Source organism: Canis lupus, chromosome 2 (assembly GCF_048164855.1).
Source record: "Canis lupus baileyi chromosome 2, mCanLup2.hap1, whole genome shotgun sequence".
NCBI classification, from domain to species: domain Eukaryota; kingdom Metazoa; phylum Chordata; class Mammalia; order Carnivora; family Canidae; genus Canis; species Canis lupus.
This window is the reverse complement of record NC_132839.1, coordinates 19,422,807-19,445,924: the sequence shown is the minus strand read 5'-3', so window position 1 is coordinate 19,445,924 and position 23,118 is coordinate 19,422,807. Positions and strand designations below refer to the sequence as shown.

At 34.6% G+C, this 23,118-nt stretch overlaps 1 protein-coding gene across 1 annotated transcript in view; it reads left to right on the top strand.

Moving 5' to 3' along the window:
* Positions 1–23,118, top strand: part of ADGRV1 (adhesion G protein-coupled receptor V1) — a 520,471-nt gene that overhangs the window by 44,980 nt on the left and 452,373 nt on the right. Inside the window, exons 9-17 of the mRNA XM_072791879.1 lie at positions 60–389; positions 6,919–7,095; positions 9,511–9,734; positions 13,944–14,070; positions 14,175–14,360; positions 15,095–15,275; positions 16,013–16,176; positions 17,425–17,548; positions 19,151–19,417. Of these exons, the coding sequence (XP_072647980.1) occupies positions 60–389; positions 6,919–7,095; positions 9,511–9,734; positions 13,944–14,070; positions 14,175–14,360; positions 15,095–15,275; positions 16,013–16,176; positions 17,425–17,548; positions 19,151–19,417 (1,780 nt within the window). The remainder of the gene's footprint in view (positions 1–59; positions 390–6,918; positions 7,096–9,510; positions 9,735–13,943; positions 14,071–14,174; positions 14,361–15,094; positions 15,276–16,012; positions 16,177–17,424; positions 17,549–19,150; positions 19,418–23,118) is intronic.

Sequence of the window (23,118 nt, the reverse complement as noted above, 5' to 3'; positions counted from 1 at the left end):
GTTTGATATTCTCAGCTGTGAGAATTCTACATTTTAATATTTTATTTTTCTATCTGCAGCTTTTGTTCTACATTCAGGATAGTGATGATGTTTATGGCCTAATAACATTTTTTCCTATGGAAAACCAGAAGATTGAAAGTAGCCCAGGTGAACGATATTTATCCCTGAGCTTCACAAGACAAGGAGGAACTAAAGGAGATGTGAAGATGTTTTATTCTGCACTTTATATTCCGGCTGGAGCTGTGGACCCTTTGCGAGCAAAAGATGGCATCTTAAATATGTCCAGGAGAAATAACCTCATTTTTCCAGAACGAAAGACCCAAGTCACTACAAAATTACCAATAAGAAATGATGCATTCCTTCAAAATGGGGCCCACTTCCTAGTAAAGGTACTTTAATAATTAAAACAATTTCAATGTTGGTTAAACGTTGTGTGAGAAAGTTAACTAACCATTATCTTGTCCACGTTTACAGTTTGGATCTACCATTGGTTACTAAAATTTGTTGAGGGAGTCCAAAGAGAGACTGTTTCTGCTCCTAAGTCATATAAGGATAAATAAAACCAGAGTTCTACTAAAGTTAATATTTTAATCAGGTGATAAAAGTACACCAACTTGAAATGCAGGTTAGAAAATAATGGGTAACATAATGGAGTAGCACAGATTGTTAATGGAGGAAGGGGAGGAGAGGAAAGATTGAGAGAGAAAGAGAAAGAGGTCTACCATTCTTTTGAGTTGGTTTGGGAAAATATGACATAGGAATAGGGTTTGTAGATAAATACTGTTTTTTTCATAATGGATGCTGCAGAAGAAACATTACAGAAATAAAGAAGCAATATGAGAAAGATTGTGTAGATATTTTTCAGTAACATGCTAAAATCTATTTCTTTGTCTATTAACTACTGATAGAATCTCTGGATTCTTATCTTCTTAATAAAAAGAAGTTAGGGCCCCCTAACATATTCTTCCACTTTGTCTTTTTTTATTTCTTAAATTTTATTAACCAAAACATTATTTTTATTGCCAAAATTAAAAAAAATCTGCACTTACTTATGTTAGTTTGGTTCTGTTTTCCATGGATTTGATATTGATTGATTGATTCTGAAAATTAGAAAGCAATAAAGGGTGGTTATCAAATTTTGGTTATGTAAATAAATTTAATACAGATTCACCTAGTATGAGTGGGTTGATAAAGAGTTTATCATCCTGTATCACCATACACCTTGCTAACTGAAATATATGTCAAATGAAATTTCATATTCCATTAATTTTTTTGAATCATACATATTTAAATTGGTCTCATATTTTTGCCTAGACTTTGTTTTATGGCTTATTTTTGCTTCTGTAGTATTTCTAACTGCTCCCTTCCTATATGCCACCCTCACCACATTATAGCTTCCAGCTGTTTTGTATATGTTGGAGGGTGAGTTTAGCCGTACTAACTACTTTCTACACTTACTTCACACCTGCTACTTGGGATGGTTTTTACTGAGCTCCTGAATTATCTTGATCTCTTGATTTTTCCTACGTGGATTGTGTTTTGGTTTTGTTGTAGTATATATTCCTCAAATACATGTGCAGAAAAGGAGTTTACAAGGTAAACTTTTTGAGTCTTTGAGAAGCTAAAAACAAAACTTCAAACTCACATTGATAATTTTGCTTGGTAGAAATTTTTAGATTAAAATAATTTGGGAGAGTGCCTGGATGGCTCAGTTGATTAAGCATCTGACTCTTGATTTCAGCTAAGGTAATGATCTCAGGATCGTGAGATTGAGAGCTACGTTGGGCTCCACACTTAGTGAAGATTCTCTCTCTCCCTCTGCTTCTCCTCCCTTTTCTGTCTCTCTCTCCTTCTCTAATAATAATAATAACAATATTTTTTTTCTTTAGAACTTGAAAGGTATTGTCTTATAGCACAGTTGCTAATGAGAAATTTGAGGGGAAACATTATTTACTTTTTTAGGTAACTTGCTTGTTATCCCTGGAAGCTTTTTTTAATTTATTTTTTTAATCTTCTTGGTGTTCTGAATTCTACAGGACTGTGTCCCACTTTGCTTAGCACTTGGTGGGGTAGGCCCTTTTATTCGAAGACTTGTCTTTTTTAAAATTTGTTTTCAACTGGGCCACTGTTCATGCTGGTACCATTTGTGTATTTCTTGAGGACTCCTAGGGGAGGGGGTCTAGTAGGTGACCTGTTATGGGGATATATGATTTATCAGTATATAGAGGATACTTCTTTGTAATACGTGGACCCAGAGGGAGACCTTTTGCCATTGTTTCTAAAGGCTTTGTCACTAGCAGTGGGAGATTCTGTTCTTCATCTTTTATTATTATTATTATTATTATTATTATTATTATTATTATTATTATTATTTTGTGTGTCCCCTCAAAATGGGGAACTTATGGTGTGATGCATACTTCTGTCTATGAGGATAACCCATTCTTTGGAGGACCCCTGAATTTCTCTTGGACTGAAGAATGAAGAGAACATGGCCTTGTACACAGTTGTATCTGCTTCCCCTGTGGCTTGTGGGATCCCCTTGTGAGATGAGTGGCCAGATGGGCCATTTGGATCTGTGAAGTGGAATTGAGCATGTGGTCCAGCCCATGGCTCTGGCCATGTTGAACAAAAATTTTAAAGGGAATAGAATGCTCCAAATTCACATTTGGAGATATATTTAGAAAAATTTTAAAAAGGTATACTTTTGGCCTTATAAAAAATATGTCACATGATTTTGGTCCTAACAATACATGGAAGTGTATTGGAAGTTACTAATCTTAGCAGTTTGCACTTAGGGTAGCATTTCCCAAACTTAGGATTTCAAGAGTCTCTGGGAGATAATAACTTGTCAAGAGGAGTTTCAGAATTTAATGGAGCTTTTTGTTTTTATTTTTGGTGTCAGCTCTGTCTTTTGCCTTTTCTGCTGTCCGTGTCCTTTGGATTCAGAGCAATCTCATTAATATGCATTGTCTTAGTTCAGGCTGCTATAAAGAATACCATAGACTGGTGGCTTAAACAACAGACGCTTATTTCTTACAGTGCCGGAAGCTGGGAAGTCCTAGGTCAGGGTGCCGGCATGGAGAGTGTCTGGTGAGAGTCCTCTTCCTGGTTTGCAGACTGATGTCTTATTGCTGCATCCCCTCATAGTGGAGAGGGGGCAGGAAACAAGCCCTGTGGCCTCTCTTCTTATAAGGCACTAATCTCATCGTGAGGGCTCTACCCTCATGACCCAATTATCTCTCAATGGTCCCATCTCCAGATGCCATCACACTGGGGATTAGATTTTCAATACATGAATTCTGGGGGAGCACAAACATTTAAATTCATAACATATGTTTAAGGTACGTCAGTATTCAGTTCTCCCTTCTGTCTGTCTCCAGTCTTGCATAGGGCACAAGTGATATGAGAACCAAATTACTAACCCAAGTGAAATGAAGCACAGATTTTACAGTTGCTTTTGCTTTCATGGAAGCCTGGGCATCTTGACATTCTTGTAATTGTTGTAGTGATGCGAGGTGAGTTTAAGGACTGGCGATGCAGTAACATTGATTTTGAGTTGTGGAGAACTTTTCTATCCCCATTTTAGCTTTCCGATTTATTTTCTCATGCTTTCTCAAGACTAGTTTTTACTGTGGATACAGACCCCTCCATATCTCTGCCAATATTAGTAACCTTTCTATTAAGCTTTTAGTCTTTTGAAAATATCCAATATCTCTATCTAAGTAGCTGCAGAGAATCTCTTGGTAAACAAAACCTTATTAAGGACCTTCTCTGGATCAGGTATTGGCAGAGCTATTTTCAGCATTCTATATGAACAAGACAGATTTTATTCTTGTTGATACTTGAAAAGTGGAAACTTGAAGAAGCGTGTAATATCTAAATTTTGGTGATGCCGATTAAGAAATGTGTTTGCACCACTAATTCCAGACTCAATTCTTTCTCTCTCTGTATTCAGTTAAAAAACAAAAGGTCTTACAGTGCAGACAGTTAATTTAACAGTTTAGAAAAAAAGACGTTATTAGTCACTGACACAGTTCCTCGAGGTTCAAAACAGCTGTAGGTTCTGGAAGGCTGGTTGAAATTAGAAGGTTGTGTAGTTTGTACAGTACATAATGGATGAGCAACTCAAGAATAGGAGGCATCAGATGCTGCATGGAAAGTTGAATGAAACTGAAGAAAGGAGAATCTGAGACATGAGCTCCTCATTCTTCACTAACCCTCACAGCTAAATACATTAGTCTGAGATACAACTTCTGGCAGGCTTGGGGTTTACTAATGTGCTGTCCCAGTTGCAGACCGTCTGAAAGCAAAGAACGACTCTTTATGAATGGGGCAGTTTGATTTAGCAGATGCTTAAGGAACCCAGACAAAAAGGCTTAGAGACTAGGAAACAAGCCATCGAAAATTAGCATTTTCCTTTTGATCAGTTCATTTCATAGCCTTCTATATCTTCTTTGTATTTTTCAAAAATCCTAGATTTAGAATTCTATAGTTTTTTTTGAAAATGTAAGATACGACTTATTTTTCTCCTTTATTTTTAGAAAGTTTTAAGGTAAAAATATATTAATGTTTTAAATAGTATTATCAGTGTAGCTCTTTGCAAATATATGGGAATCAGAGTATTCATTCACAAACACATGCTTCCTCACACATGACCAAGTATTTCAAAAACATCTTTGCCTCCAAACAATGCACACCTTATATCTATATGCATTTTATATATGCATTTAAATACATATATAAATTAAATATGTATTATATATACATTTAAATATATCCATTTTATTTATTCCTTGTGATATTTTTTAAGATAAATAGAAATTTATATGTATGTATATTTTCTCTAGATAGAATGACAGATAAGTGGTTTTTGCCATTTATGTTTTCATTGTATTTATTTTATAAAGTAAATGCAGTATGCTAAAGAATTACATGTTTTATTTCACTTGACTTGGTCTGCGTACCATATTTGGCAAAATTGGTCAGTCTAATTTTTTTTTTCTTTTACTCAAATGGCTACTTACCAAATAATGGAATTTTTCCTATCTTTCTTCTGTATATGGTTTTTAAACTTTTAAAAATATTTGTTTGTTAGAGAAGGGGAAAGACTGGGATGGGGAGGGACAGATGGAGAGGAAGAGAAAGAATCTTAAGCAGACTCCATACCTAACACCAGGCCTGACGCAGGTCTCGATCTCACAACCTTGAGATCATGGCCTGAGCTGAAATCAGGAGTCAGACTCCTAACCAACTGAGCTACTCAGGTGCCTCTCCTGTTTGTGATTTTTAAAGCAAAATGTGTGACTTTAAAAAGGCATTTCCTGGAGCATCTCTCTGGCTCAGTTGGTTAAGTGTCTGCTTTCGGCTCAGGTCATGATCGAGGGTCCTGGGATCAAGCCCCAAGTTGGGTTCCTTGCTCAATGGAGAGCCTGCTTCTCCCTTTCCCTTTGCACCTCCCCCCGGTTCGTGCTCATGCTCTATCTCTATCTCAAATAAAATAAATAAATCTTAAAAAAAGTCTTAATAAAAGGTGTTTACTTTTGCCCTCTGAAATATATATCATTTATCATAATATATGACATTATGTGTGGGATCAGAACTAGCTCTGTCCATTTGTGGAAAATCAATTTAAATCACAAGTCTCTTCTGGTGGTTACTTATGGACATTGTTTCCATATTACAAAGCCTAACAGAGAACTCTAAAGAGTGGGAGATCCATATGTCTTACTAAGTTCAGAGTTACTTTTCAATTTAAAATATTTTTTGTTTTTTAAGTCCTGTAATGATTATCTGTTTCTGTACTCCTCAAGTGGACACTGTATGGATTGATGAATTGAATTTTGGAAAGTTAGAATATAATATGTTGAAGGTTTGTGATATACCAGGATTGTTGTAGAGCTCTTTTTTATGTTGGAGGGATGGGCTGACAAACATTTACTGCATCTTACCTATAGTTTTGGGTCTACATCATGAACTGAGAAAATGCTGAGAAGAACACAGACTCACAAGGGTTTTGTTGGGAAGTAAAAGTCTGGAATGCACAAAATGATGATAAGCAAGCAACATGTGAAATTTATGATGAAGTTCTAAGTTTAGGGAGAGTAGTTGGAGAAGTTCAGAAAGATAGAATAAAAAGGTCTGGAGATACCAGATCTTCATGAGAGAGAGGGAAAGAAACTAGTCTTTAAGAGTGGGTGCATTTTGTACTTGTGAGATGATGAAGGGAGGCCCTAGAGAACACCATGGAAGTTGCTTTAGTGGTCATGTTTGTTAAACACAGAGATACTATGTGTCATACGTATGCTGTTTTTCAATAAATGAAAAGACAGGTTATGTTACATTTGGAGTTCTGAATGATCTTCTGATATTGAATTTCCTCTGGCAGGGAAGTGGAGTGGGCAATTGATTGGAGATGTGGGTCAGTGGAAGAGAAGAAAGAGATGTGGGTACCCTCAGTTTGGCTTTAAGGTCAAGGTAGTTGGGTATAGGTGATGAAGAGGAAAAGCAGATGGCAGTGTGATGATGTTAGTGGTGAGGGGACATGGAACAGAGACAGTGGTTTCTGATTTGAACATTCTAACTATAATGTCTATGTGACATTTCTGATGTCCAGGGGCAGTTGGTTACAAAGATTTGGAATTCAAAGGAGAGATCCAGAGATTACTAGGGAGAGGGTATGAAATTATAAGATAAAAGGCTTAGAAAGAACCCTGGAGAGTAATAACTGAAGAGCAAAAAACAGCTCAAGAAGCCAGTGCAGGAGATTGAAATAGGATGGTGAATGAAAGAGGAGATGAAATTGCCACGTTTGTGACCTTTACCACATTTACCTTATTGCCCTGTGCTATTAAGACTCCTTTTTAATTTAAAAATTTGTTCTTTTCCATTTTTAATGTGTTTTTTGTTTGTTTATTATAGTTGGAAACTGTGGAATTGGTGAACATAATTCCCCCAATCCCACCTGTAAGTCCTAGATTTGGGGAAATCCAAAATATTTCTTTAGTGGTTACTCCAGATATTGCAAATGGAGAAATTGGCTTCATTAGCAATCTTCCCATCATTTTACATGAACCAGAAGATTCTGCTGTTGAAGTGGTAAGTAGGCTTTTTCTCATTGATGGGGCCTGATAAGAGTCTGAGGTAATGCAAAGACACTATTCTTTTTTGTATAGTTAACATACAGAATGAACAGATGTTAAAAAGCTTCACCATTTACAGCAAGTCTTCAACATATCATTTGATACAAGTAACTGATAAGTATATGATTCATCATCTTTTACCATATTTGTTAGAGTAAAATTAGAATTAATTGCTCATGGCCACAATTGGGTATTTTGATGTGAATGCTTTTAGATAGTGCTATGACATTTGCCAGAGTGATAGCCAAATACACACACACGCACACACACACACACACATACACACTTTTTTATTGGCCAAGTCACATGTATTGCAGGTATCCTTGACTTATTCCATTTATTAGTATTCCTCATGCTTGTCTTAGGCAGGACTAGGGTGACTGCTTTGGGTACTATAATTGGTGGTGGAAGTGATGGTGGTAAAGTTGTGGAATGCCAAATCTGAGGAATATTATATTATATGGAATTATATATATGTGTTGTATATATGGGTTAATTATATATATGGGTTAATTTTTGTGTGCATGCACACCCACACACACAAGCATGCTTACATATGTAGCACCCCTACCTGCCCCCTACCCTGATTGAATTTTCCTGCCATCTATCTAGGGATGGCTCTGACTTTCAGCTTTACCATTACCTGTGTCATGGTCTATCCCTGAAACCTTCTCTAAGATTCTCATAACTTAGATTTGATTTAAAGTGGGTTGGAGTTCTGATCAAAAAAGAGAATTGCTTTTGTTATGAAAGTCTCACATCAAAATATAGTGTCCACAGCTTTCTTTGTTTTTATATTTGATTCTGTAAATTGGCAGAACAGCTTATTTTTCAAGATGGCTGTGATTCTTTTGTATTTTTTGTTAATATGTTGTTTCTAAAAACTAAAAAACAAAAACATTTAGAGAGTGAATTGCTTTTATCTGCTGTCAGTTTGCCATTTCATATTTTTCCCTTGAGGGAGATTAGTTTTGAGGGAAAGTTTTGGACTCTGTGAAACTGTGTTCTTCCCCTCTGGGAAACAGAAAGGGTAGAAATTTCCCTCAGTTATCTTTCTCTCTATCCAATCCATAGCCCAGACTACACGCACTCCCTCAGGGTGATTTAAGGGCTCAGCCCTCTGTTATTTTTTTTTGTCTGCCCTAAGTATCTTATTTTGCTCACTAGTCTCTAGCCCTAGCCATTGCTAGTCAAATTAACAGGATGGTTAGTGAGGAAAATATCTTCCATTTTTCACGATGGGTTGTGTTAAAAAGCAAAGAACAAAGAAGATACATTTTTAGGGGCTTCAAAAGAATAGTATAGCTACCATGAAGTATTCATTTATATTCTTTATTTGAAAAAAACTTTATCATTATCTTCAATGTTTCTTTTATTTTATGTATTTGAAATATACTGCACTTAGGTAAAACTACCAAATATAATTTGTTTCAGAATTACTATAATAGCTGTCATTTATTTAGCTCATACAGTGGAGAGGCACTCTAATCCTCCCCACAAACTTGCAAAATAGGGAAGCCCTAGCTTCATTTCACTTGAGGAGATTGAGGTCAGAGAGGTTAAGTAACTTGCTCAAGGTAACCCAGAACTATGATTGAGTATCTGATTTTGTTTCTACTGCATTTTTTGTATTGGTTACAAACATTTCTTATTCTTATTTATATTATTATTATATTCTTATTCTTGCCTTCATCACTTTAGGATGAATTTTTTTCTAATTTTCTAGTTTTAATTACAAAAGTTAATCTTTGTTTATATTGTGATATTACATTAATTCCTTTTTTGGAGAAACTCTAATGGAAATTTAGTATTTAGCCAACATGTTCTATGTTTTTCATGATTCTTTGGGTTTAAAATATTCTTTTTATTAAGACAAATAACAGGTTAGGGATATTTTTGGGTAGGGGCAGTTTCACAGATAAATTTGGTTAGCAAAAACTAATAAAAATAGTTTTATCTAAAATTATTTTTATGCGGGATCCCTGGGTGGTGCAGCGGTTTAGCGCCTGCCTTTGGCCCAGGGCGCGATCCTGGAGACCCGGGATTGAATCCCACGTCGGGCTCCCGGTGCATGGAGCCTGCTTCTCCCTCTGCCTGTGTCTCTGCCTCTCTCTCTCTCTCTCTCTCTCTCTCTCTTTCTGTGTGACTATCATAAATAAATTTAAAAAAAAATTAAAAAAAAATCTTGAAAAAAAATTATTTTTATGCTTAAAGAGAAGGCAGGCCCAGTTGTATCTTAATGTCATTTAATGGTTGGCTTCTCTGCAGAATACATATATATTCATATAACATGTGCATGTACTAACTGAAAAACTTACATAAATTTGTTAGCATATATTTCAGAAGAAATTGTTTCATTTTTTTTTATAAGGTATACATTCCTTTACATCGGGATGGAACTGATGGCCAGGCTACTGTCTATTGGAGTTTAAAACCCTCTGGCTTTAATTCAAAAGCAGTGACCCTGGATGATATAGGTCCCTTTAATGGCTCTGTTGTGTTTTTTTCTGGACAAAGTGACACAACAATCAACATTACTGTCAAAGCTGATGACACACCAGAAATGAATGAGACGGTAACACTTTCTCTAGACAGGTAATAACCCGTTTAGATTATGTTTATTTAGTAACATGTGTATATTATATGTTTGAGTCCCATGAAATAATTTTGTTTTTTGTTTTAATTCTTTCCTCCATATAAAGTAAAGAGAAAAAACTAAGTAGGTAGCATTTTCTGGGCTTCTGACTTTTCTGTTTTTTTGTTGATGGCTCTGGTTAGACTGTGAGTATTATAACGTAGTAAACTTTTACCCTGCTATTCATTTTGGGGAAATATTACACACAGAATTTTTGGAAGGTATCAGATATAACATAAGCATAGTTAATAAGTTGCTATATTAAAAGAGTAGGCAGCAACAAATCCAAAATGTTAGGTTAAGTAGACAGCTCTGCCTCCTTCGTTTTCAACAGGGGAGAGGACTAGAGCTTTTTTGAGTGAGTAAAAAGAAAGCATTAATCTTCATATAATGAAATTCTTGATTTCACATAGAATTTGAACACTAAATAATACGTATTTTTCAAAGAATCAAAAATACAAATTTAAGAGGTATTTTTCAGTAATAATAAGGATTTACTTAAGATTTCTCAGTGGGTAATTTATATTAGGAAAATATTACAGTCTCTCAAAGAGAGATTTTTTTTCAGTAATTCAGAAAATCTCCAAAAATGAAAAAAGTTCTTTGTTTAACTGATGTCAGTTAATTAAAAAAAAAAAAATCAAAACCAAGCTTATCAGCTACAGTTTCCTATATTAAAGTTGATATATATTAGAGAAGTTTAGTGTGACTGGAGGGCTTTGCAAAGTTCGTATTTTATAAACAATAAAAATCACATATAAATTCAGCTGGCATTATATTATACTACATTAATGAGGTAATAATACTCATTTTATGGAACCCCCTGATCCTCTCTATATTCTACTAGTAGGTTTTTCTTTGTAGGTATTTTGTGCAAACACCTTCTATAACCCTGATAATTAGCTGTTCTTTATTTTTATGTCAAAGAAAAATATAGAATGTAGGGAGCAAATCTAATAAATGTCAGCTGTGCAGTTTGTTGGTTTTCATAAGCGCATTCTATCTACTTCCCTTTTTACATAAAAAGTAAAACAAAACAACAAATCATATAAACAAAAATTAAAAAGCAAAAACCAAATGTAGCAGACACACTGTCTAAATGAGTTATGCTTTTAATATGTGTGTCACATTAAATCTTAAAGAAAGGTATTTCAAATGATTTTTAAACATCAGTGAAATGTAATATAAATGAAAACTGAAAATTATCGTTTTTTCATTTACATCCTTTTTCCTTTTAGTTAGGTTTGAGAACTCATTAAATCAATGGGCAGTCGTCAAAAAAAAAAAAGAAAAAGAAAACAATATTTATAAACCAAAGATATAGCAATTCATAAAAATTCTTAGCTCAGTTTCTGCTTTGGCTAAGAGTTTAAAGAATGATTTAAATTTCACCTTCGAAAGTTTATAGTAAGTAAATTTTTAAAATATTTTTTCCAAACAGTCATTTTTTTTAAACTTGATCATATAAACTTTTATATTAATTAAATATAATTTTTAAGCGTTTATTTCTTTCTCTCCTATGGACAAAAACAGTACAAAAGGAAGTATAAATCATGGGGTAGAGTATTTTGGAAATTATTGGTTACACTCTTCAAATACAGGAAATTCATTCAATTTTATATTAAAATGTTTTAATTCAATTAGTAATAGTGCTTACTTATATTATCTCAATTGTGCATGAGTAATGAGCAAGTAACGTTTGAGTGTTCTAAGACATATTTATTTATTTATTTTTTCTAAGACATATTTAATTAAGTAAATGTGAGAATAAAATCTATGATTTAAAATTATATTTTATCTAAACTTCCATCTCAATTTTGCAAATTTTTAACAAAACTAAAATGAAAGAATGAATGGTAGTAAGTGTTATTACAATGTTATGATATAATAATGCAACAAAAATAACACTTTATTGTGGTACATTATACACTCTCTAAAGTCAAATTCAAATGCAAACTCTCTATTTAGTAGGGATAAAAGTTGCTCTGGATTTAAAATTTATTATGCTTTCAGAATCATAACAGTTAAAAATATTTTACTGGTTAGTTTTCTCCAAATCAGAAAAAATTTCACCATGCCAGTTTATTTCAGAAAAATTTTCATATATGTAGTATATAACTTCATATTTATAAATAGTATTATTTGACTTTAAAAATGAAGCACTACGGTTGTGCATGTAGTCATGTGTTTTTCAAGGCTATTTGAAAATGAAATACATTGGGGATTTGGAAAAGCATTTAGATTTCCTGATATGAAGTTCTATTTAAGTAATATTTGTCAAAGTTAAAAGATAAAATGCTATCTATGGCTTCTTAAATGTATTTCTATGTAAATGATGAAAGGTATGTATTTCTTTGCGTCTAGAGTTTTTTATTTTTTCAAAGAACAACTGGCTTTAGATCTGAGGATGAAGATTTTTGTTTTTTTAAAAACCTCATTAAAGCTACTAAGTAATTATAAGTCAAGCTGAATGAGATTTGCTCAGCTGCTGTGGCTTGTGAGCATGCACAGTGCTTGGCAGGCCCCAGCGCCTTGGAGCAGGCCTGGAAAGGAATGTCTTCAATGGGTGTTGACATGCTGGCTGGCCATGGGGTCATCTTCCCTAAGTGGGAACTGCTGAACCTCTTGCTAGCATTTGTCAATAGCAAAGAATCCAGTGTGCACAGTTCCCATAAAGTGAACATTACTAGCCTGTGGGGGGAAAAATGAAAGGCTTTCTTTAGCTTATTTTTAAAGCTCGTTCACATTTCTAGCAGTATTAGTGAGATTTTGGCAAATGGTGTCTCTGTCTCCTTTTTTCCCCTCCCACACTTCTTTCTGTATTGACAGGGTAGAAACAGAAAGGTTTGTCGTGTATTTTGGGTAAGTGTACAAAATAATGCCTGTTTTGGGTTATTCGACCTTTTGCTTTTCAAGCCATTGTTTTGGACAAGGCTGCGGTTCTGCATGACCACAGGTCTTGAGAAATTTTGCTTGATGCCTGTGCATGCTTTGTGTGCTTTCATTTTCTAATGGTAAGGGGAGCGTGTATGAAATATGGGTATATTTACTATGAAAATCACATGACTGCATTAACAGTATAACAAATAACTGTCCTATTATTTGAACTGTCTCTTCTGTGGTCATGAGTATGCTAGGTGTTGGTTGTCAGATTTCCAAAAGTAGCAGAGGATGCTAATTCTGATTCTCTATTACATAGGAAGTGAGCTGTCTTTTCTACATATTAATTGTGGTTTCACTGTAATTTTGAGGTCTGATCATGAATACTTTGTAGTTCAACAGAAAGTGACATTTTGGAAGATTTAGAGCAGATTGCAGAATTGAGAATTCTCGAAGAGTATGCTGGCTTTTATACTCTCAGAGCTCTGTGTCCCAGTCTCTTTGATCATTCTAATTATACACTGAGCATAAAAACTAGAAATAATAAAAAATTCTTGTTTTAAATTCTGTTCTTTTGAGAGATGTATAGGAGTTGTTTAACAAGTCATGCATCTCAGATCCATTCTATTCCATTTTTTTTGTGTATGTCCTATATTTTCTTTTATAATAACAAAAGATAATGAGGTTAAAATTGAGATGAATAGAATCCTATGAAAGGCCACAAAATATTTCTAAAATATAATCATAATTTCATTTATTTTTGATTAGTGTGGTTTGCTTTAGTCCATACAGTTATCCAACTTTTATTTAGTTAGTATAATCTTATGTCTGTTCTTTTTTTAAAATTCAAGTGCATATAAAATTAAAATGATTTTATTTAAATGTATTTTCTAACTACATATCACAAATTAAATTTTCCTAAAACTGTAAAAAAATTCTGTAGATTTAGTACTTTATAAAAATATATTTACAGCCTTTGATTACTTGTTTTTTGGTGTAGTTAGACAATAGTTTTGGTGTATTTTTGGTGTACTATGACAATATTTGATTTCAGTCAAATATGAAAAATATAATGGATTAGAAATAAAAATTCTTCCATAAATATTTTGGGTAAAAAGTATTGTGATCTTAGGTAATTTTAATACACTTACATTCAGTTTAAGTTTTAACTCCTAATAGCCTTCATATTCATTATCTGGAAGTGTTGTAAATATTGTAGATAAGGCTACAGAATTCAGTAGTAAGATTATAGGTGGCAGGTCCCTTTCTTTTCCTTCTGACTTCTCCAGGGTCAATGTGGAAAATCAAGTGCTAAAATCTGGATATACTAGCCGTGACCTAATTATATTGGAAAATGATGACCCTGGGGGAGTTTTTGAATTTTCTCCTACATCCAGAGGACCCTATGTTATAAAAGTAAGTATGAAAGAAACTTCAATCCATTCTACAATCACAACTTCAGAAGAACAATCTTGAAGGACTTGAACTTTCATGGATTTTTTTTTTTTTTTTTTTTTAAGGAAGGGGAATCTGTAGAGCTCCACATCACCCGATCCAGGGGAGCTCTGGTTAAGCAGTTTCTTCACTACCGAGTAGAGCCAAGAGATAGCAATGAGTTCTATGGAAACACAGGGGTGCTAGAATTTAAACCTGGAGAACGGGAGATTGTAATCACATTGCTAACAAGATTGGATGGGATACCAGAGGTATAGGATTTTATTTTTTTTCTTGTGCTTTTGTGGAATGCTAACAATATCTAGTTTATTATGAATATGATATTTTGAACATTGACAAGGAGATACAGGACTAAGAAAGGATTGAGAAGTACTTATGTTTGCAGAAGAAAAAAAACTTAAAAAACAAAGTAAGATTCATTCAACTTTGAATTACATATGTTTGTCCTACATAAAGAAATAACAAACGATCTGAAATGTGTATGATCAGTTTTCATCTTCTTTAAGCTTTATGTTCAGCCTTATATTAATGTAACCTGTTGGAAGTTTTAATGATATGGGTCTGAACTGAGGTTTTTCTGTAAAATCACTGTTTAAAAAGAAATCAACTTAAGTTTTATATTAATGGAACACATACTGCTCTATTGTGTTTGCACACCAGTACGTAGGTAGCTTTTTCAGTTAATTTTTATTTACTTTTATTAGTTTAAATGACTAGATCATCAATGTAAGGTCTAGTCTTCTTACTATTTTAGTATAGTATCATGGCTTATCTTTTCCCTTTCTGGATAATATATATTTTATATCTGATGTCTCCCTGAATTGAGGAGAACGTTAAACAATGTTTTTAGAAATTATATCAATTCTTTTGTTTTTTCAGTGAGTGGGATATTTCTGAAAAATAGTATTAATATTCTTGAATAGATATATTTTTATTTGCTTTGAAATAACTTTATATTTTTCCTAATTTGACATGTTCATTTTAGTTGGATGAGCACTATTGGGTGGTCCTTAGCAGCCATGGTGAACGGGAAAGCAAGTTGGGAAGTGCTACAGTTGTCAACATAACAATTCTGAAAAATGATGATCCTCATGGGATTATAGAATTTGTTTCTGATGATCTAATTGTTATGATAAATGAAACTAAAGGAGACGATACCTATAGTGGTAATTGATTCTGCTTCTTATATTCTAGTACTGTTTACTGAAGGGGAAATAAATCCATCTTTTAGTTTATTTCTTTAGAAAATAGTTATTTTTAGTTGTCTATCTGCCTTAAAAATTACATGTAGTATAGATATCGGCATTTTAAAAAAATTATCATGTAGGATTGCTATTTTTATTTCTTACATCAGTATTGTGATGACAACTGATGTTTTGGGTATATTTTTATTTCAATTTAATTATATGTGATAGAATTCAGACACTGAAGAATGAGTTGAGTCAAATAGGAAAGACTTTAAAACTGAGAATTATTGCTAGGGAAATATTGCAGTGGCCTGAAATAAGAAGGTGCTTATTTTTAGAGCAGTGTCTGTTTAGGTAAGAAAATTGCTTTTGACTGTGCAACTTCCTCTAGCTGCTTTTAGCAAATATCCTTGTAGAACTTTGTCATGGATGTACCTAATTAATTACCATTTTGTTCCCTGTGCAGAATGATTTTTAAAACCCCAAACTGTGTGATAGAAAAGACCAAGTCCATTTATTTTATAAATTTTTATACCTACAGAAAGAAGACTAGGTTACTACATTTAGATATATACCTTGAGGCTATCTAGTTAAATGATTGACTTTTATTAAAAAGAGGTCTTATTTTTACTTTTGTTTTTTTGAGCAGTTTCTTTACTCATTTTTAAATTGTTAACTATGTATTCATATGTGTTATGTACATTTGTTTTTCACAGCTGTTTATGATGTAATAAGAAATCGAGGCACCTTTGGTAATGTTAGTGTATCATGGGTGGTTAGTCCAGACTTTACACAAGATGTATTTCCTGTCCAAGGGACTATTTTCTTTGGAGATCATGAATTTTCAAAAAATATCACCATTTATTCCCTTCCAGATGAGGTAAATGTTGCTTATGTAACTCTCTTTATTTGTTGTCATTGCTTAATAATCATTTTTTATTTAATAATTAGACATCTGACAATATATTTTGTTATGAAAATAGATGATAAAGAATGCAGGTATGAAAATGTCTAAATAGAAGCCAGAAGAGAAATATTTTTGGTTTCTCTGATGGCATCTTTAACTCTTAGAACTCACAGTTATCAGTGACACTGTGTAGGTGCTAATTATCAGGGATTCAAGTTGAGGTTAAGTGCTCCACTTGCACTTCAAGCCTTTGAAGATAAGGGTACCATCTACCAAGCATCCTGTTGGTGCATTCTCACCAGATGGATCAAGGATCCAGGGTGGTGCTCATCTTATTGGTAATAAAGAGAAAGAACTTAATTACAACAGGGATGGACTTTTCTGAATGGAGCTATACTTTAACGGTCACAGAAACCTGCCTCCTTTCCCTCAGGCTTGTTCATTGAGACACAAAATTCCAACACTTTCATTTTATTTTATTCTATTTTATTAGATTTTATTTATTTATTTATGAGAAACACAGAGAGGTAGAGACATAGGCAGAGGGAGCAGCAGGCTCCCCACAAGGAGCCCAATGTAGGACTCAATCCTCTGACCCGGGATCACAGCCTGAGCCAAAGGCAGACTCTCAACCACTGAGCCACCCAGACCTCCCCCAACACTCTTCATTTTAGGCTGCAGAAAATACCAGCTTACGTGGATAGAATGAAAGAGAAACAGTGTCCACCCAGAGATTTCTATAGGCTCAGAGAATGGTGGGGAATCTCATCTTTGTAGGACATGGGAATAAGGCCTTTATGGGTAAAGCTTCAGTAAGGTTTGTTAAGAGATCTTTGAGAGCTAGCTGAGCTTTTGTTACTATTATGACCTCTTCTAAATGCACCAGAAAGTTATTTTTCTGTGTTTTTTTTCTTGTAAACAACATATCTCATCTTTTTACAGAAATAATGTGACCTATGTAGTATTTATATTTTCAGCTTATATAAGGCAAAATATCTCTATTTCCATTAAATTTTTTGATGAGTCCAAATAAAGTGGCTTTTTGGATGATATGCACATTAAAATGGTATTTTTGGGTCTGAGTCCTACTTGAATCAGAAATGGCAGTGAACATTAGTACCGTCATTAATAGAGTTTTTTTTAAGATAAATAATTTAGGAAAATATGATAGAATTATTTGTACAAATCACCTAACTTAAAACATGTGTAACATTTTCCAAGATTCCAGAAGAAATGGAGGAATTTACCATTACTCTACTTAATGCCACTGGAGGAGCTAAAATAGGAAATAAAACTACTGCAATTCTAAGGATTAGAAGAAATGATGACCCCATTTATTTTGCAGGTGGTATTGCTATCTTTTTTGAGTGAGTTTACATCTTTTCAAACAGTATAGATATGTTTTTGATGGCTTTTTAATTTTATTTTTTAATTTAATTTAATTTAATTTTTAAGGTTTTATTTATTTCTGAGACAGAGAGCAAGAGCACACAAGCAGGGGGAGCAGCAGGCAGAGGGAGAGGGAGATAGAGGGAGGTGCAGGCTCCCTTCTGAGAAAGGAGCCCCTGATGTGGGTCTCGATCCCAGGAAGCAGACGCTCAACCAACTGAGCAGCCCAGGCATCCCTTGATAACTTTATTAACTGAACATTTTCAATAAAACACAATTGAAGCTTGTTTAAGTATAATTTCATGATTTGCGTGGATGCTCATTATTCAATCTGTTTGATGTTTTATGAAATGTTTTTAAAGGTCTTCTGAAGGAAAAATAAAATAAAACAAGTACTGTTGTTAGCTTTGTTCTCCCTCTGCCTTCAAATTTCAAGGGATTTCTTTTGTGTTTGTGCAAGAAAGGTTACTCTTCCTTGAAGCTTCTTCCAGTACACAATGTAGCCAGTTGAGGGTCCGGGTATACCTAACAGATGCTCACTTAATACCTCATCTCTTTTGGATATGTAAATTAAGGCTTCCCTATTTGCATTTTAATTCTTTATTTAGAACTCTCTTTGCCACCTGAGACATTTCTTAGTTTTTCTTTTAATTCCAGTATAGTTAACATGCAGTGTTTTATTAGTTTTAGGTGTATAATATACTGTTTGGGTACTTCCATACAATACCTGTTGCTCATCACAAGTGCACTCCTAATCCCCATCACCTATTTCATCCACTACCCTACCCCCTGGTGACCATTGGTTAGGTCTCTGTAGGTGATTTATTTTGGTTTTCTTTGTGAGCTTAATTGGTACCTAATTCTTTTTTTTTTAAAAAAAGATTTTATTTATCCATTTATTTGACAGAGGGAGTGAGTGTGCACAAATGGGGAACAGCAGAGAGAGAGAGGGAGAAGTAGGCTCTCCAATGAGCAGGGAGCCCAACACGGTGCTCAGCTCCAGAACCCTGGGTTGAGGGCAGATGCTTAGCTGACTGAGCCACCCAGGTGCCCTGGTGTCTAATTCTTTATTAAGCCCTTTTTGTAAGCCATTTTTACAATTGTAGGAATCTTTTAGAGCTCTTGAATTTTATGGATTCATATTCTTAACCTTCAGTTAACATGTACATAATGAACTAGTCCCGTATTCAGCCTTCTGCTAACTGCTGTGGCAAAAATAAAATATAAGGTACCTGGGCTTATTCTCAAGGAAGTTACAGTCTAAATTTGGAAATGAGGCATATGAAACAGTAGGCCAAGGATTTCAGATAGCACCTAATTTGCTGACAAATTAGGAGTTGAAGACCATGGATTTTGTAGGAATTAAGGCAAGGGGAGAGTGATTGACTAGAAGTAATCAGAGGAGGCTTCATGGAGGATTTGGCACCAGAGCTCAATCTTTAAGCAAAGACACAATGGAGAATATTTCTTGTGTGGGCAGGGAGAAACATCAAGTGATAGGAAAATATGTAGATAGAATCGGAAAAGCTCACATGTTCCTTCTTCATCAATATTTCAGAACCTCGTGTGGTGAGAGTTCAGGAAGGTGAGACTGCCAACTTTACAGTTCTCAGAAATGGATCTGTTGATGTTGCCTGCACTGTCCAATATGCTACCATGGATGGGAAGGCAACCGCAAGGGATGGAGACTTTGTTCCCATTGAAAAAGGAGAAGCCCTTGTTTTTGCGGTTGGAAGTAGAAAGCAGAGGATATCTGTATTCATTAATGAAGATAATATTCCAGAAACGGATGAGCCCTTTTATATAATCCTCTTTAATTCAACAGGTAAATAAATGATATTTTTATGGCAGATTTATTCTTTCAGTGCTTTTTTTTTTATTAAGTATGTAACTGTCATCTGTGACTGTTCAAGAGCAGAATGTGTTCTTGAGGGAGAGTGAAGAATATATGTGTTGAATCTTCATGTACCTGGTACACTCTGTGGCATTATTTGAAATCTTTTTTCACAATGGAGCATGGAGAAGAGTATGATATTATATAAAGAATAGGAATCTTCTAGCTAAAGCTACCCCGAGCCTTGTTTAGTAACCCAAGGGCCTAGGGCATCAGTATTGTGTAAGCCTGTGTCCTTCGAGCATGGTGTGGGGCTTACTGTCTGGGAAGCTGCATTCTGTTTAAGGCTGAATGCAACGGGCTGTTTGATAATTCTCTGGAGCCACAGCCCTAATGTATGATAATTTGCAAGGGGGAAAAAGACAGACTCTTTCTTTTTGTCCGTACTATAAATGAAGCACGATGTTTGGACCTCAGTATTTGGGTCCTGAGAATACTTTGACCCGACTTTTAGTAAATTGGAGGCGCTGTAGCTTGTTTTTATATTTATTCTTTTAAGTGTACAAAGAACTATTTTTTTCTGAACCTTTTGAGAGTAAATTGAAGACACAATATCCCATCACCTCTGAATACATTAGTGCATTTTTCTACAAAGACATTCTCTCACATAACCACAGCATAATCATTAATATCAGGAAGTTAACTTTAATATGGTCATTGGCTCAGATCCCATTCAGATTTCTCCAATTGTCCCAATCATGTCCTTTCTAGCAAAATTATGCTTTGAATTTAGTTGTGATGACTCTTTAATCTCTTCAGTTGGAGTAGTTCCTCAGTCTTTCCTTATGATCTTTATAATATGGAAATTGCAGGCTATTTTTTTGAACATCACCCATTTTGGGCCTGTTTGATATTCCCCCATTATTAATAGTCTCAGGTTTTGTATTGTTGATGCAAATTCCAGAGAAGCGATTCTCTGTTCTTACCATCTCTTCAGTTGACACATGATTTCGTTTTGTCCCTTTATTGCAGTGTTTAATTTGACCACAATATAGATGGTGACTGCCAGGCTTCTCTACTGTATTTTTTTTCTTTTTCTTTTTTAAAGTAATAAATATTTTGTGGGGGAGATACTTTATGTAAAAATCCTATAACTCATCAAACTTTCACCCTTTATCAGTGTGGACTCAGGATTTCTATTTAATGCAGCGGGTTATATTTCACTATCACTGTTTGTTTTGGTGGTCAAATTTTCCCAGATTTGGCTAGTGGTAGCCTGTCTGAGATGACTTCTTTGTGTTTTTGACATGTCCCTATTATCCTGTGAGCATTTTCTTACTTCCTGGCACAGCAAGCTGTTCCAAACTCATACTTTTCTTGTCACAACCCTGCAATTAGTCATTTTTCCAAGAAGCACTGGTTCCTGTTAGTGAAGAATGTTATTTAGAAACCAGAATCTGGTGCTCGCTGGGCTGATTGTTGCTGAGCTTATGCTCCTCCTGGGCCTTTAGGGTGACAGAGTGGGAATATTTTTATGCATGTATTTCCATATATATACATGTGCATGTTTACATCTGCAGTTTTATGTCCAACTGTGTGTATTGAAAACCATTACTTCACAACAGCATTTCCATCTGTGCCTAGGGTTTGCTCTAGCTTTCTTTCAATATTTGTCCCTTCCTTCTCTGACAGTATGAAATTCAGCCCCCTTTATTTTTCATTTATTTACTTCTTTGATCAGTTCCCCCATATCCACTTTCCCATTGCTTCTTTTACCCTCCTGCCACAGTGAGGTTGCCTTTCTTATCCCCCTAGGGTTCTAGCTTACTGCTCTAGAATCTTCCCACCGCCACGTGGATGGATGCCTTTGCCCTCTGCTCAGAGTCCAACATCCAACACTAAGGTTTCCTCGAGTGGAGGTGCCCTCTTTCTCCCACCTTATGCTAGGTCACTGTTATGCCACAATAATCCACCGTTTGTATGAATGCCTGGCTTGTGCTTTACCTTGTACCTTTTTTTTTTTTTCTTTTTTTTTTTTTTACCTTGTACCTTTTGGATTGAAATGTTCAGAAAGAAGAAAAGAAAGAGATTATTTAATTTGTGTTTGTGCTGTAATTCTCTACCATTTTCCTTGTCTTTATCTCTTGTCAGTTGTGTCTCTCTTCCTATTTCCTGTTTTTCTTTCTCATTTTCACACAGCTTAGTATAAAAATCAAAAAAGTAAAAAATAGAAACTGTCATCTTATGAGGAAAATTTTAACCTTGTAGAATGCTGGCCACAAAAGAAGTTTTGTATTTGCAGAAAAACCACAGTTAGGCCTTATGTAGATGAACTAACATTTTGACGAATTCAATCATTGTCCTAGAATTAATTAATTAATTAATTAATTAATTTTTTTGTCCTAGAATTTAAATGAAATAAATTGCTACAGGTAAAAATAACTTTAGTGATGTAAAAATGGAAAACAGAAAGTTTTGTTATCATATATAGAAAGTGGATAAAGAAATGCCAGATCTTAATACAGTTTGCTGTAGGAATAAGTTCTTTTTTTTTAGGAATAAGTTCTTGATTCCATTTATTACTTTGGTGTCTTTCTGGGCAAAATTATTGTATCCTAAGCATCCCTTTAAGCCCAGAATGTCACTGGGCTTTAACTGTTATCAGGAAAAAAATGTCACTGTGATTAAAATAGTGGATCAGAACATCCCAAACCTCTTATAAAGATAATGGAAAATGACTGTGCAAGGAGAGGATTGGAATTTATTTTGTAAAATGTATCATTGGGGAAATATATATTTGTTATTAGAAGAGAAAGGTGTCACTGGATGACTAGCCTGAAGTACACTGCCACTGCATTTGTCTCCAGTGTTTTTCCACGTGGTGACAACTGAGGATCTAATGACGTCAGCTATGAAGACTTGAATGACATAATTTGTGCTTTTACATCCCTTCCTAGTTCTTTCTCTTCCACTTTTCTCTCCTCTTTCATGACATCAAAACATTGAGGGTCTGAGAGGATCAATGGTGGGAGGGCTGGAGGTGGCATCTCCAATGTGACGTCATGCTGGCAGTGTATATTTGTGCCTGATGTTTACTCTTCACAATATATATCCAGAGATTTAATTATTAGGTCAGAGGATATGGCCATTCTCAGAGCCCTTGTTAAATATTGTCAGTTCTCCCTGTGGAGAGACAGAATGAGTTTTTCGTACCACCTCTGATATGGTGCATGACAAATGCACATGATAGCAGAACCCTGACAAAGTGAGATTTCATTATTTTTATTTTTCTTAGATTTTATAATACAGTTTTTTTTATCACTCTATATTGCTAGCCTTTTCTATACAATGATTTACGGTCACTTTTTGTGTATTTTTCTCTTTTCATTGGCTACTTATCAAGTAAGTCAGTACAGTTGTATATTTATATAATTTATTTTTAATATGTTGGGTTGCTACATATAATTTATGATTCTATAATTTTAGTTTTAAGTGTTTCCCTTATCTAATTTTGAAAGTTTTATTTCTTTCAGTTCAGCTAACATTCATAAATAACTTTTGTGAGGGTTCCTGGGTAGCTCAGTCGCTTAAGCATCTGCCTTCAGCTCAGGTCACATGATCTGAGTGTCCTGGGATGGAGCCCTGCATCAGGCTCCCTGCTTAGGGGTGTGTGTGCGTGTGTGTGTGTGTGT